The 17098-nt window shown below is 35.2% G+C and overlaps 1 protein-coding gene across 6 annotated transcripts in view; it reads left to right on the top strand.

Moving 5' to 3' along the window:
- Positions 1–17098, top strand: part of RNF180 (ring finger protein 180) — a 192937-nt gene that overhangs the window by 54395 nt on the left and 121444 nt on the right. For all 6 annotated transcript variants that reach the window (XM_027605364.2, XM_027605363.2, XM_027605362.2 and 3 more), the window contains 2 exons: positions 325–420; positions 2029–2988. In XM_027605364.2, the coding sequence (XP_027461165.1) occupies positions 325–420; positions 2029–2988 (1056 nt within the window). The remainder of the gene's footprint in view (positions 1–324; positions 421–2028; positions 2989–17098) is intronic.

Here is a 17098-nt window from a genome sequence, read left to right on the forward strand (position 1 = left end):
CATTATTTTTTCCTCACACACAGGAAAAAGAATAGGGTGCCAGATTTGTCTATTGAGTGACTTTTTGCAAAATTTTAAATTTAATTTGATGAAATCAGTGAAATGGAGGCTTTTTTTTTTTTTAATTCACAAATGGTTATTCCCTGAAAATTTGTTTTTGGCTTTGTGAGTTTGTTTTAGGGATGGGTATGAGAAGAGGAGAGCAGTGTATATTTTCTTCCTATCTAAAACTGAATTTATATTTTTATGTTTTACTCAAATGTGAAATTTGTTACATAAATCTGGAACTGGTAACGACTAATATCATGCATTTTGATACAACAGGATAGACATGATTCTGCTGATGATCAAAGTATTTGTAATGTGTGGCACATGGATATAGAAGCTCTTCCAGAATGGATAAACTGCCTAATACAAAAAGTAAGTTCCTTAATTTCTGAGTACTTAGGAATAGTAGTAAATTAGGAATTTACTACTTTCAGGATTTTTTATCCTCATTCTAGAGCTATTTTTCTTGAATGAATTGTTTCAAGAGATAAGAAAGGGTCTGTAACTCTTGATTACACCTACTGGCTTCTTCATTATTCCTGGAGTGTTGCAGGTACTTTTAGGTCTCAGACTTCAGAACATGCTATTTCCCCCTTCCTTGATTGCTCTTCTCACAGTTATTTACTGCTTCCCTTATTTCCATATATCTTTATTCACAGTGAGGCATTGCCTGTGCAAACTCTCTGTTGCCCTACTCCACTATTATCGCTCTTCACACTTCCTTTCTCCCTTCTCTGACTTATATAGCTATTTATATTTTACATACACATACAATATGCAATATATAGTACTTGTAAATATGCATGAGAATATATGACCTATATAAATATAGACATAACTATACGCATACATACACACACACGCACACACTTACCCGCATACATGTATTGCTTACTGCTCTTGTTAATTGCCTAGCTCCCCTACTCGAATAAAAATTCCATAAAGTCAGAAGTTTTTCTCTTCTGTTTATTACTGTACCTCCAGCACCTAGAACAATGCCTCCCGAGTAAATGAAATATCCTATATTATTCATGTATGCATACATATATAAAATAAACTGGATAATTAATGATTCTCAGTGGTACAATCAAAATCAAATTACCACATTTTTAGGGCTCCTTAATGAAATATTATAAGAGCAGGAACTCACCTTGTTAACAGTATGGTATTATTTCTCACATTTTGAAGCAAGTATTAGAAAAGTATAAGTAATGTGATTTTTTTTAAAAAATGTAGTTGCCATTCTCCACTGACTTTGTTGTTGTTAAAAAATAACATTTGATAGATATCCTCTGCATTCATTTTCGCATTGTAATGATTTCCTGGGAACATGCCAGTGCGCTGGTTTTAACTGTCCTGAACTTTACAACATGTATGAGGGTGCTGCAGATATTCCACTATCTCTCCTGAAAAAAATAATTTTAAGCCAGTTCATTATTAATTTTACACTTGAATATAGAAAATGCACTCTTACGTATACAACCAATATCTTTTGGTTTTATGTAAAAAGGCAGGAAGAGCTTTATTCTGTTGGTTGGGTAAAGTTCCCTCCCACAGTGTTTGGTATGCAAGAAGGGTATCAAAACAGACACTTTTCTGTGAGATTTTACTTGCAAATTAAGCTCTGTAGACTGATTTGCTTCCTGGTTCCATAGTGTATTTCTCTTTTCATTAGTTCACACTATATCCATATTCAACCTATTGTTTAAGAGACTCTTTCAGAATGCTTAGGGGTATTGTTGAGATGGGCGTGATGTGCAATATGTTATCATTCTAGAACTTTGGAATTGCTTATCTCTATTTATTAGAAGGCTTTTTTCCCTTTACTGTTCTGTCTACCAATCAGAAAACAGAAAGCTAGCCTTTTCTGTGGCATAGAAAACTTTCATGTGATTGGCTTTAAAAAAAAAAATACGACTCACATTCTCTTTGATTACTTTACAATGAAAGCATTGTCTTACTTTCCTTTATTACCTGTAGGCCCAGTGGACAGTTGGAAAACTGAATTGCCCTTTCTGTGGGGCCCGTTTAGGGGGCTTTAATTTTGTCAGCACTCCAAAATGTTCCTGTGGCCAGCTTGCAGCTGTACATCTCTCTAAGAGCTGGACCGATTATCAGCCAACACGGGCAGGCCGACTAATGAGACCATCGCTGAAATACTTGTCACATCCTAGAGTTCAGTCAGGTTGTGACAAGGAAACTCCGCTGACAGGTGGCGCCTCCAGAAACAGAAATCACGGGTTTTTAAATATGGCCCAAAATAATAATGGCCCTGGAAGATTAACAGAAGCACTCTGCCTGGAGGTACGGTCAACATATTTTCAGATGAAGAATGAAAAACTGCTCTTCAAAGCATCAGATCCAAAATACCAGCTTTTTGTTCCTCAGCTTGTGACTGGCAGATGCACTACAAGAGCTTTTCATAGGAAATCACATAGTTTGGATCTGAACATCAGTGAGAAACTGACTTTATTACCCACATTTTATAAAATACATAGTAAGACTACTGCCTGTCCCAGGCTAAATGAAACACAGCCTATTCACCTTTCTGGCTTGCCTTTAGAATCTAGTAAAAATAACTGTTCCTTTCAGATTTCATCCAATTTTGATCCTAATATGCTGCTGCAAAGATTTTCAGTGGCTCCCCGTGAGACCCAGACACAAAGAGGAGGAGAATTTCAGTGTGGTCTAGAAGCTTCTGCAGTGTACTCTGACCATGCGAGTTCTAACAACCTGACTTTCCTGATGGACCTGCCCTCAGCTGGCAGGAGCATGCTGGAGGCCTCGGACCAGGAAGAGCCCCTCTCTGCACTGGACTTCCTACGCTCGGGCAGTTTCTCCTTGGGGGCCATTAATCAGAGGCTCAGTAAGAGAGAAAGGAGCAAGTTGAAAAATCTGAGAAGGAAACAACGAAGGCATGAAAGATGGCTACAGAAGCAGGTAATTTTTTGAAGAGTTTACTAAAAATTCCGTGTTGTGAATCTTGGGGTTTGGAGAGAGGAGCTAACTTTGAATACCTTTATTATAAAAACATGGTTTTAATGAGTGTTGAAATGACATTACTGTCTAGGTGAACTTAATAATCATGCACCTCTCTTAAAATTGGCAAGTATAAACCTGTCTCTGTGTTCACATATGTTTAGAAAATGTACTTTTGTGAAGATTTCCTTAATTCTAATATTTTATATGAATATTAATCTCATGATATTGGGACGAGATCATCATACATTTTAAATTTATTCATGTTGGGATTATTTGCAAGATTTTATTTCAGGTTAGGTTGAAACAAAGAAGTTTTTCTAATTCAATCTAGTGACAGATTCATTGACTTTCATCACTTTTAACTTAAATGGATATTTTCAAGGAACATTATGTAATTATGTGCTCATATGATCCAGATACGGTTAACTCTACTAATTTGTGAAGTTTATCTTAATAATAACTGACCCTTACTGTAATTTTATAGGAGTATGTGTTTGTCTATGGTTTAAACTCCTGTACCTATAATGATATGTGCAAAAATGGTTATGCGAAGGTATTGAACAATAAATTGCAGGTGCTCTGGAGACCAATTAAAGCCAATGGATGAGGTGCTCATGAAAATTTGGAAGTTTGAGGACCAGTATGTTTCTACGTAAACTTTTATTTGCAAATTGCCTTTGGTACCTACTTGTTCATAATAAATAGCAATCCTCATTAATCAGTATGTTGAATATTAACAATGTCCACAGAGCTTAAATATAGAAAGCTGCAACTTTGCATAATAGTTCATTTTTTTAAACAATTAAGCAAACTCATTGCTTATGATCCTAGTCAGACTGAATAGAATAAAATTACTGCATCAAGTGCTTCAATCAGGTTCATTATTTTTCATTGTTTGGTTAGATAGTTTAATTATAGGTAATTATATTTTTGACTGCATGCTGACGAGAGCATTGTAGTTTGGTTTACTTGCAAGTGATGGTGTAATGTGACATCAAAGCATAGATTGTAGAATGTGAAAAATGAATATATTTTAGCACCGCTGTAATATACTTCATGGTTAATTTATTGAAGCTATAAAATACAATATCTTTTATTGAAAATTTGACTTAAACCCATAGATAAATTGGAGATGGTCATATGTTAAGTGAATATTCAGAAAGTCAACCTTAAAAACAATGTAGAGGGCTTAAAATAATTCTCTAACAAATAGAAATTTAAAAAGTATAAAAATTATACTTGCTCTGTACTATAAATATGTGCAGATAACATCTTTGCAATTTAAAAAATGTGTTTAATTCTTGAGCTGGATACTTCTGAAAACTTAAACTATATTACTGATTATTTTCCAGCATAGGAACACTATTTTTATACAATTTAAAGCTAAGTAAGACCAACATCAGTGTTTTGTTTTGTTTTTTAATAAAGCTACTTTTATTCATTCACATACATGTGATTTAGCCAAACTGCTTGGCTAATTGATCAGAATGAATGAGTTCTAGTCAGACCTGGCAGGTCAGTATAGGGAGTAATAGGGCAGGGTCCTAGGAGATTCGGTTGCACAGGAGCTCCTGACAAACAAATGCCGAATGCCTCCTTAGCAAAGAAAATTTAAAAGTCTGTAGCAGCATGAAAATGACATGAGTTAGTGATGTGAGTGCACACCCCGCTTAGAGCCCAAAAGAAGAATTTTTAACAGTTTTGCTAATTCAAGCAAAAAGATAAGTCTTGGAACGATTTCATATCTGAGCTAAATTAATGGCTTAGCTCTTCAGCTCATTCCATGTTTAGTAAAGAGTAGTTAATTCTGTAAACATTTATCAAATATGTGTTTCATATACCATGCCTTTGAGTAATGACTTCAGTGCAGATCCTGGTCTTTTTTATTTTTTTAAAGACTTATTTATTTTAGAGAGAGAGCGCTCACAGAAGTCAGGGGAGGGGCAGAGGGAGAGAGAGAGATCTGAGCTGAAACAAGAGTCCAGCACCTACCCGACTGAGCCACCCAGGTACCTCCTGCCCTTTTTTAAATAAGGAAAATAAGCATACAAGATATAAAGGAAAGGTTACCTATTCTTAATGATAAGTTTAAAATAATTGGTTGGGAAATCTAGATTTCTGACTTTCATTTGATATTTTTAGTAATTTTTTTTTCACAAACTAGACATCTTTATGTGGCAGATACCATGATAGAAAATGTTAATGACACTACAAAAAGTTATTTAAATTTTTGAAGCTTAAGGGTATAAGTGAGATTAATATTGAAATAGAAACTACAACCAATTTTCAGTGTTTTATTCAACAGATGTTAATTAAACTTCTACTTTGGAGAAAGACAGTACTGAGCAAACCTCTTTTTTTATTCACCATAGCCTTGTTGAGTTTCTGTTTTAGTTTTTGTAATTATTATGTGATAAAATAGATTTATTCTTGGCATATAGCTCTATTATCTCAACACACAGATTCATATAACAACCACCACAGTGGGGATACAGAGCAGTTCCATCAACCCCAAAATCTACCTTGTGCCTTTATAATTGTGCTTTGATTATATCTTAATAATCATACCCTGTCCTATCTCTAATCTCTGGAAACCATTCATCTGTTCTCTCTTACTTTAGCTTGTCTTTTTGATGATGTTGTAAAATAATAACACAATGCTATAAAATTATAATCTTATAGTATATAACCTCTAGAGACTGGCTTCTTTTATTCAGTACAGTTGCCTATGAGATCCATCCAAGTTGTTGAATATATCTGTTGTTTGTTTTGTTGCTCAGTAATATTCTATTATATTAACAAACCAGTTTGTTCATTGACCTGTTCAGGACAGGTGAGTTGTTCCAAGTTTGGGCAATTATGAATAGAGCTGTTAAAAACATTCTTGTACAGGTTATCGTGTGAACCTAAGTTTTCATTTCTCTAGGGTAAATACTCAGGAGTGAGAATACTGGATTGTATGGTAAGTTATATGTAACTTTATAAGAAACTGTCAAATTGTCTTCCAGTTTGGAAAATGGTTATACCATTTTGTATTTCAAGACATGATATATGAGAATTTCCTTTGCTATGAGTCACACCTGGTATTCTCAATATTTTTTAAATTGTTGTAAGTAGGTATGTAGTCATATCATATTGTGGTTTTAGTTTGCATTTTCCTGATGGCATTTTCCTAATAATGTTGAACATTTTTCATGTGCTTATTTTTCCTTTTGTATATATTGTTTAGGGAAGTGTCTGTTTAAGTATTTTGGTCATTCTTAATTGGGTTGTGTTCTTTGTGTTGAGTTGTAAGAGTTCTTTATATATTTTGGTTATGAGTTTTTCATCGCATATGTGACTTTCTCTGAGTCTGTAGTTTGTCCTTTTAGTCTCTTAATTTTTTTTCCCTGAATAGCAAACATATTTAATTTTGATGGTCTAATTTCCCTTTTTTTTTTAACAGATTATGCCATTGGTGTCATACCTAAGACCTCTTTTGCCTAATTCTAGGTTATAAAGATTTTTTCCTGTGGCTTCATCTAAAAGTTTTATAATTTTAAGTTTCACATAAAGAATTATGATTCATTTTGAGTTTATTTCTTTTAATAAAGTGTGAGGTTTCGGTTGAGGTTCATTGTTTTACATAGAGTGCTTGATTGTTCCAGCACCATTTGTTGAAAACAGTGACCTTTGTCCATTGAAGTGCTTTTGCAGCTTTGTTGAAGACCAATTGGCTATATGTGTGGGGGTCTATTTCTGGACTGTCTATTCTCTTCAGTTCATTTTTGTGTGTCTAATTGCCAGGAGTCCTTTTTCTTAGTTATTGTAGCTTTAATAAGTCATAAAGTAGGATTCTGTGATTCTCCTAACTTAATTGTTCTTTTTCAAACTTGTTTTATTTATTGTAGTTCCTTTGCCTTTTCATAAAAAATTTAGAATCTGCCTGCTTATTTACCAAAAAAATCCTGTTGGGATTTTGATTGTAATTATATGAAATCTATAGATCAACTTGGGGAAAACAAATCATTACTATGTTGATTTTCCTAATCCTCGAACATGGTACGTCTCTTTCCTTTAGGTCTTTGATTTCTTTCATCCATATTTTTGCACTTTTTAGCATTCAGAACCTGTGCATGTTTTGTTAGTTTATGCCTATTTACTTTTTGATGTTGTTAATTTTTTAAAAATCGTTTAAAATTGTATATTGCTAATGTACAGAAACACAACTGATTTTTGTTTTGACTTTGTATCTTGTTATTTGAAAGTACAGATCTTTGACATCTTGTCAGATTTATCCCTAAGTATTCATATTTTATACTGTTGTAAAATGGTACTATTTTCTTAAGTTTGAATTTCCAGTTGTTCATTGATAACATGTAGAAATAAAATTGAGTTAGTATGTTGATCTTTTATCTTACAACCTTTCTAATCTTACCTAGTAGGAATAGTAATTGTTTTGTAGATTCCATTGTATTTTCTACTAGATCATCATGGTGTCTGCAAGTAAATACAGCATTACTTCTTCCTTTCCAATCCAGATTTTTTTTCCTTTCTTCTTTCTTTTTTTTTTTGTTTTTGTTTTTTGTTTTTTGTTGCTGAAATAGCTAGAACATCCAGTTCAGTATTGAGCAGAGATGAGGAGAACAGACATCCTTGTCTTTTTCCTGATACTAGGAAGAAAGCATTCAGTCTCTCACCATTAAGTATGATGTTAGTTTTAGGTGTTTTGTAGATGCCCTTTATCAGGTTGAGGAAGTTTCCTTATATTCCTAGTTTGCTGAAAGTTTTATTATGAATGGGTGTTGAATTTTGTCAAATGCTTTTTCTCCTCATGATATGATTATGTGTTTTCAATATTAATACTGATTATTAAACTGAGTCAGTCTTTCAGTTCCACAGTAAACACGACTTTTATTATGTCGTGCTTTTCTTCCTATATATTGCTGGATATTATTTGCAATAATTATTGAGAGGTGTTTTTCTAACCTCTGTACATGAGGAATATTGGCCTAAGGTTTTCTGTATTTTTGTGCTGTTTTTGTGTGGTTTTGATATCAGGATAGTACTGGTCGCATAAAATGAGTTAGGAAGTAATCTTTCCTCTTCAGTTTTCTGGAAAATATTTTGAAGAATTGATGTTATTTTTTCTTAAATACTTGGTAATGAAACTTTCTGGGCCTGAAGATTTCTTTTTTGGAAGGTTTTTAACTGTGAATTCAATTTTTTAGTACTTATAGAACAATTTATGTAACTCATTTTGGGTAAGTTTTGGTAGTTTGTTGTTTTCAGTGAATTATCTAAGTTGTTGGAATTGTGTGTTAGTATTGTTTATAATATTCCTTTATAATCCTTTTAATGTCTCTTGAGTCGGTAATGATATTCCCTTTAAAATCCTTATAATTAATGGTGGTTTGTATCTTCTCTCTTGCTGTCTTTCTTCTTTTCCTTTTTTTTTTTTTTTTTTTTTAGTTTTGCTAGAAGATTTTATTGATCTTTTCAAAGAACCAGGCTTGGATTTCAATTATATTTTCTATTGTTTGCTACTTTTAAATTCTTAATTTCTGCTCTTACCTTTAATATTTTCTTTCTTTCTTTTTCTTTCCTCTTAGAAAAAAATACTTAGCAACTTATTAATGGGAAACTTAGAAACTTAATGATTGGAAGTCTTTTTTCTCATCTAAGTATTTAATGTTGTAAACTTCCCTTTAGTTACTGCATTAGCTACATCCTATGACATTATATTGTATTTTTATTATAATTCAGTTCAAACTATTTTCTAATTTCCTTTGAGATTTTTTTTATGGGGGGGCCCACCTTGTTTGTCTAAGTGGTTAGTATAATCATGAAAAGACTGAAATACTAGCATTTTGAGGAAATTAATCAAAAATTTCTTCCTGGGGAAAACATTTCTTCCTCTGGATTGAGGGAAAGTAAAGGTATCTCTAGTATAGTTGTATAACATTTTAAAATAATTCTTTGTAAACAGCATTTCATTCTATTGTGTTTTCATTTTTTAACCTTAAGTCTATTTAATATGAGTGTAAGAAAATGTCTCTTTAAAGCTCACAAGAAACTATTGTGAAAAGAGAGTTCAGCTCATTTTTCTCTGGAGTATTGTGCATGAGAATATAAAATAATTGACCTAATATCATGGTTTGTAATAAATCACCGAACCATCTATAATGATTATATTATTTTGTTCTCAGTGAATTAAATGAGTTAAGACTACTTGTATTATTACAAAGGTATAATTTAGGCCCTGGGGAGAGTAAAAGCCAATAAATTATATTAAAGACCTACTTATTTGCGTTTATCTAGAAATGATACATATTTTCCACAAAGGCACTAAATTTCATTTTCATGGATTTTTACATAGCAATCATTTTGAACTTTGCATAGATTTTAAAGGAGTTCATTTAATCTTTTATCACTCGATTCATCGTCTTCAAATCATGCACAGATCATACTCCAAATACATACTTGGTTGTCCCTTTAAAAGAGAAATTTTTGTATATCTGAATTATAATAGTAATCCACATATTGAACAATTATTCCCCATTTTTTTCTCTGCCTCCAGCAGAAAGTTAATGGTTTATTGAAAGAAAAAGACTTAGTAATGAAAATCTGACAATTAAAACTACGTGACACAAATTTTACTGGTTTCATTAAACACAGAAACTTGGTCATGAAACAGTCTTTTAGGAAAGAACATCATGACCTTTAGTCATATATGGAGACAGATATTTATTTCTCAGTCTACTTCGTGTAAATTTATTGTTTCAGGTTGTTCACTACTCTCTTCATTTTATTTTTTTATTCAAGTATAATTAGCATACAGTGTTATTTTACTTTCAGGTGTACAATAAAACAACCAGTTCTGTACATCACTCAGTGCTCATCAAGATAAGTGCACTCTTAATCCCCTTCATGTGTTTCACCTATCCCCCCACCCACCTCCCCTCTGGCAACCACCAATTTGTTCTTTGTATGTAAGAGTTAGTTTTTTATTTGCCTCTTTTTTCTTTGTTTATTCATTTGTTTCTTAAATTCCACATACAAGTGAAATCATATAGTATTTGTCTTTCTTTGTCTGACTTATTTCACTTAGTATTATAGCCTTAGTATTATAGGTCCATCCATGGTGTTGCAAATGGCAAGATCTCATTCTTTTTTAATGGCTGAGTAATATTCCATCATTTGTGTATATTGTGTGTGTGTATATATATTAATGTTTGTGTGTATATAAATATATATATACACATATACATGTACATATATATATACATACACACCACATTTTCCTTATCCATCTATTTATGGATGATGGACACTTGGGTTGCTTCTCTATCTTAGTTCTTATAAATAATGCTACAGTAAGCATAAAGGTACATATATCTTTTCAAATTAACATTTTCATTTTCTTTGGGTAAATATCCAGTAGTGGAATTACAGGATAATATGCTCATTCTATTTTTGCTTTTCTGTGAAACCTCCATACTGTTCACCCATAGTGGCTATGCCAGTTTGCATTCCCACCAACAGTCCACAAGGATTCCTTTTTCTACATATTCTCATCAACACTTGTTATTTCTTGGTTTGTTTTGTTTTTTTAATTTTAGCCATTCTGACAGGTGTGAAGTGATATCTCATTGCATATTTGATTTGCATTTCCCTAATGATTAATGATATTGGGCATCTTTTTATGTTGCCTGTTGGCCAACTCTTTCATTTTATTAATGAAACAACATTTAGGGCTTGCTCATTAAGTTGATACTTTGGAATTGTTTCTACCTTCCAGGAAGCCACCATCTAGTGAGATAATAAGATATAAATAAGCAGTTAATTTTTATTTTTTTATTGTTATGTTAATCACCATACATTACATCATTAGTTTTTGACATAGCGTTCCATGATTCATTGTTTGTGCATAACACCCAGTGCTCCATGCAGAATGTGCCCTCTTTAATACCCATCACCAGGCTAACCCATCCCCCTACCACCCTCCCCTCTAGAACCCTCAGTTTGTTTTTCAGAGTCCATCATCTCTCTTGGTTTGTCTCCCCCTCCGACTTACTCCCCTTCATTCTTCCCTTCCTGCTATCTTCTTCTTTTTTTTTCTTAACATATTGCATTATTTGTTTCAGAAGTACAGATCTGTGATTCAACAGTCTTGCACAATTCACAGTGCTCACCATAGCACATACCCTCCCCAATGTCTATCACCCAGCCACCCCATCCCTCCCACCCCCCACCACTCCAGCAACCCTCCGTTTGTTTCCTGAGATTAAGAATTCCTCATATCAGTGAGGTCATATGATACATGTCTTTCTCTGATGGACTTATTTCACTCAGCATAACACCCTCCAGTTCCATCCACGTCGTTGCAAATGGCAAGATCTCATTCCTTTTGATGGCTGCATCATAGTCCATTGTGTATATATACCACATCTTCACTATCCATTCATCTGTCGATGGACATCTTGGCTCTTTCCACAGTTTGGCTATTGTGGACATTGCTGCTATAAACATCGGGGTGCACGTACCCCTTCGGATCCCTACATTTGTATCTTTGTGGTAAATACCCAGTAGTGCAATTGCTGGATCATATGGTAGCTCTATTTTCAACTGTTTGAGGAACCTCCATACTGTTTTCCAGAGTGGTTGCACCAGCTTGCATTCCCACCAACAGTGTAGGAGGGTTCCCCTTTCTCCACATCCCCGCCAACATCTGTCGTTTCCTGACTTGTTCATTTTAGCCATTCTGACTGGTGTGAGGTGGTATCTCACTGAGGTTTTGATTTGGATTTCCCTGATACCAAGTGATGTTGAGCACTTTTTCATGTGTCTGTTGGCCATTTGGATGTCTTCTTTGGAAAAATGTCTGTTCATGTCTTCTGCCCATTTCTTCATTGGATTATTTGTTCTTTGGGTGTTGAGTTGGATAAGTTCTTTATAGATTTTGGATACTAACTCTTTATCTGATATGTCATTTGCAAATATTTTCTCCCATTCTGTCGGTTGTCTTTTGGTTTTGTGGACTGTTTCTTTTGCTGTGCAAAAGCTTTTTATCTTGGTGAAATCCCAATAGTTCATTTTTGCCCTGACTTCCCTTGCCTTTGGCAATGTTTCTAGGAAGAAGTTGCTGCGGCTGAGGTCGAAGAGGTTGCTGCCTGTGTTCTCCTTTAGGATTTTGATGGACTCCAGTCTCACACTTAGGTCTTTCAACCATTTGGAGTCTATTTGTGTGTGTGGTATAAGGAAATGGTCCAGTCTCATTCTTCTGCATGTGGCTGTCCAATTTTCCCAACACCATTTGTGGAAGAGACTGTCTTTTTTCCATTGGACATTCTTTCCTGCTTTGTCAAAGATGAGTTGACCATAGAGTTGAGGGTCCATTTCTGGGCTCTCTATTCAGTTCCATTGATCTATGTGTCTGTTTTTGTGCCAGTACCATACTGTCTTGATGATGACAGCTTTGTAATAGAGCTGGAAGTCCGGAATTGTGATGCCGCCAGCTTTGCTTTTCTTTTTCAATATTCCTCTGGCTATTCGGGGTCTCTTCTGGTTCCATACAAATTTTAGGATTATTTGTTCCATTTATAAGCAGTCAATTTTAATAGGCATCAACAAATACCTTAACTTTGTTTTCCTGCCATTTCAATTGATTTCAAAATATAGATAAATGAATAACTGTGGAGAAAAATTACATTGACTTGATAATTCCTTTACTTTAAGATCTAAATTTTCTAATGCTTAGCACAGTACTTTGAACACAGTAAGTGATCAAGAATTTTTTTAGGGGCGCCTGGGTGGCTCAGTTGTTAAGCATCTGCCTTTGGCTTAGATCATGATCCCAGGGTCCCAGGACCGAATCCCGCATGGGGCTCCCTGCTCCACGGGAAGCCTGCTTCTCCCTCTCCCACTCCCCCTGCTTGTGTTCCCTCTCTTGCTGTCTTTCTCTGTCAAATAAATAAATAAAATCTTTAAAAAAATGTTTTTAATAAAACTTTTTTTATTGTAGAATAGTTATAAATTTATATAAAAGTTGTGAAGCTAGTACAGAGATTTCCCATATGTCCACACCTAGTTTACCCTATGTTAGTGGGGAGCCTGGGTGGATCAGTCACTTAAGTGGCTGGGTCTTGATTTTGGCTCAGGTCATGATCTCAGGGTCCTGGGATCAAGCCCTGAGTCAGGCTCCATGCTCAGCAGGGAGTCTGCTTGAGGATTCTCTCTCTCTCCCTTCTGCCCTTCTGCCTCTTGTGCATGCATGCTCTCTCTCTCTAAAATAAGTAAATAATCTTAAAAAAATAACTTATATTAGTATGGTATATTTACAATTAATGAATCAGTATTGATACATTATTACTAATTAGGCTATACCTTATTCACAATTTTTTAGTTTTTACCTATGGTTCTTTTTTCTGTTCCAGGATCTCATCCAGGGTACCACGTTACATTTAGTTACCATGTCTCATTGGGCTTCTCTGGCCTTTAAGAATTTCTCAGACTTTCCCTGTTTTTGATGACCTTGACAGTTTTGAGGAATACTGCTTAGCTGTTTTGTAGAATGTTCCTCAATTAAGATTTACTAATACTTTTCTCATGATTAAGCTTGGGTTATAGATTATATAATGGGTCCCCAAGACCACCCCCACATTCCATGATTCACTAAGAGGATTCACGGGACTCACCCTATAGTCATACTCATAACTATGTTTTATTACAGTGTAAGGATACAAACCAACTCAGCAAAGGGAAAAGATGCATAGGGCAAATTCTGGAAGAAGCCATGGACAAACTTCCAAGGTCCTGTCCCCATTGAGTTACATAGAATGAACTTCTTCCAGCAGAAATTGTGACAACGCGTTCAATGTTGTGTACCAGGAAAGCTTATTATAAACTCAATGCCCACAGTTTTTAATGGAGGATTCCCTAGGCCCACAAAAGTAGTGTGTGGCAGATCTAGATCCCAGAGTCCATGCTGTTAACCATTATACCATGACCTCTCAAGAAAGATTCTCACATGGCTTATCATTCTTAGATGATTAAGAAAATATCTTATTATCACATACCTTTATTTTTCTTTCATCCTTTTCTGCATTTAACTAATGTCCGATCACTCTTGGTCAATAACTACACTAAATATTGAAGCTACAGCAATGAATGAAATAGGATTCCTCCACTCAGGGACCTTTGAGTGAAGGGGGGAGACACATATGAACATCAGTGATCTTTTTCTTAGGCAATTGCAGAGATGTCATATCATAGTGAATTTTGGCCAGCAGCTTATTTGATCTAGGATTGTTTTTGGCCAAGACAGTGAGATGCACTGGAGAATCCCAGAGCATTCACAAAGAAGCAAGCTTCATTGGGAAAGGGTAGGAAGATTGTGTGGAAGTGGTAAGATTGATGACAGAGAAGAGAGGAGAAATGGTTAGCTGAGAAAGAATTGTGATGGAGTGGTCAGAAACATGTTTGATTATGAAGATGCCATGTAGCTGCTGAGTAGTTTTAGGCTAGGTCCATGGTAAGAGCTCAATATGTGTTTGCAGAGTGTATGAACTGAACAAATAAATGACATATCCAGTGCTGCAGGCATGGAAAATGAACCAAGATTCCTTAACCCTGGCTACAAGTTGGAATACTCTGAGGAGCTTCTGAAAATGCCACTGCCAGGGCTCTATCAGGTTATATTTCACTTGGTCTAGACTGGGCATCACTACGTGTGTTTGTGTTTATTAAAATATATATACATACAATATATTTTAATTTTCAAATGATCCCAACATGTAGCCAGAGTTGAGAACTGTTGGAAAGAAGGAAGATCAACAAAAACGCAGTTAAAATGGGTTAGAAGTGAATTTTTGGAGTCTTTGACAAAGGATTTATGAGCAACGAGAATTTATTCTAATGAATGGTACAGAGGAAAGGCAGCTGGCTAGAAGCGGGCTGAGAAGGAATTAGATGAAGAACCATACTGGAAAAGACAAGATACTTTGACCTTACCCTCTAACACCTAATACAGCTCCTTGCATGTAGTAGAAGACAATACAAATACTTCTGTCCAAGTAACATTTGGTATATTCACATAGCTTTTCTTAGTCTGGCATTAAGAGAATGAGAGTTTTGACTAAGCTGAGGGAGGGAATGGAATGGAGAGTTTGTGGCCATGGGAGTGATGGAAAGATTAGTTAAAAGTTACTGAGCTTCACCATATGCTAGGTGCAGTCCAAGGTGTTTTACTTGTATCAGCTCTTTCCCATGAACTGGTAGCTTGCTGGAGCAGGAGGAAGCAGGGAGGAAGGCAGGCTTTGGACATTACGGAGGAGCATGAAGGCAGTGACTTCCTCAGGCACTGAGGGGAAAAGGCAATGGGTCTAAGAGAATGGCAAGGATGTATGCTGTCCTTTCCCCAAATTTGGAAAAGGCCGATTTGTTTGGGGAAGAGAAAAAACAGAATCATCAGTGAGCTGCTGCCAAAGAGACACTTAGAGAAAATTGGAGCTTATCATGTAGGACTGAACTTAGTGCTATGTTGGATGAATAGAACTAGACTATGTTTTCAGCTCTTTTGGCCTTGTATGCTCTGGGAAGACTGCCTGGTTTTCATTCTAAAACTCCACATTTGGCTTCATTTACCACATTAACCATCATGGTATACACTGTCCACCTGTTGTCCCTCATTATCCTATTTCTGTACTAACCTATTTAAAAAAAAATCATAGGGCCTTCTTGTCCTCCTTAAACCTCCTTGAAACTGTCCAATGCTGAGACGTAAGTCTCACTGACTCTTCTCATGCGTAATAACCTTACAATGTCAGCTTCCATGTGCCCCCAAACTGGGGAGGTAGCTGGGGTCCTCTCCCTGGCTGTGTATGACTGGTGTAACTGCTGTCCTCTGGGCTTTCTTGAACAAAGTAATGATTTAAAGGGAATTTTTAATTTTAGAAGCAGCATAACAGTGTTAGAGAAAGTTAAGGAAACTAAAAAAATACATTAACTATCAATTATGTAAACATCAAATTGAATAGAATCAGTATTTCTGAAAGAAAGGGAGAATACGATTCGGGGTGCTATATAGGGGGCTCCAACTCTTTCAGTTATGATCTGAAGATGGATACAGTTTTTCACGGGTGTTATCTTAGGTTTTATTCTATTTTTTATCTCTTTCACATTTTATAATACAGTTGAAGAATCAATTATAAATCGTATCATCCTAATAATGTCACCCTTTTTATTCGTTACTTTTGCTGCAAAATCTTAAACCATTCACCTTTGTTCTCCTTTTCGTAAAGCTAGAGAGAGGCTCCCACGGGTGGCATAGGCAAAGAGTCTTCTACCTATGAGATAGGTAGAAGAAAAGGTAGAAAAAAAAACTGATTTTTTTAATAGTACTTGTCTAATACTGTCAGTACTTGTCTATACTGTCTAATACTTGATTAATAAACCAAGAGCAAAACTTTCCATTAAAAATAACTATATAACTTTATATCTATATATCTTTCCACTAAAAAATAACTATATGTCTATACTGGGATAAGCTATTCCACTCTAAGCGTATGCTTTTATGACCCTCCCTGGAGTGCTAGTTTGTAAAGGTGACGTGGATCAGCTAGTTTTCCAACACCAGAGGGCACCAAATTTCCTCTTGCAGGGAAACAAAGCCATTTCTTTCCAATGAAGAATTTCGTATACTGGAGTAAAGTATGGAATGGTATAAATTTTAGTCTCTTGTCAGATCATAACAGTAAGAGAATTTGTGCTTTGTGAGAAGGAGTTTACAAAATAATAGGAATGTTTTCTCTTGTTGCCATAAGCTAAAAATCTGTCAGTGTTTTCACTACACTCCTTTTCAGTGCACTTATTATGTTGGAATAAAACAGCTACTCTGTGATAATATTTGGGATAAAGTATTTTGAAGGAGCAATAGATATTCCATCTGTTTTGGTTTAAGGTTCAAGTGGCATGTATAGTTTTCTGGAAGTGGGCCTGTCCCCTAAATTCAGGATAAAACCAGTGGCAGATGTGTTTCAGTATGGACTGGGATGCTGGCAGAGGCGACTTAAATGATATCAGCTTGTAG

This window comes from Zalophus californianus, chromosome 5 (genome assembly GCF_009762305.2).
Source record: "Zalophus californianus isolate mZalCal1 chromosome 5, mZalCal1.pri.v2, whole genome shotgun sequence".
Classification (NCBI taxonomy): Eukaryota; Metazoa; Chordata; class Mammalia; order Carnivora; family Otariidae; genus Zalophus; species Zalophus californianus.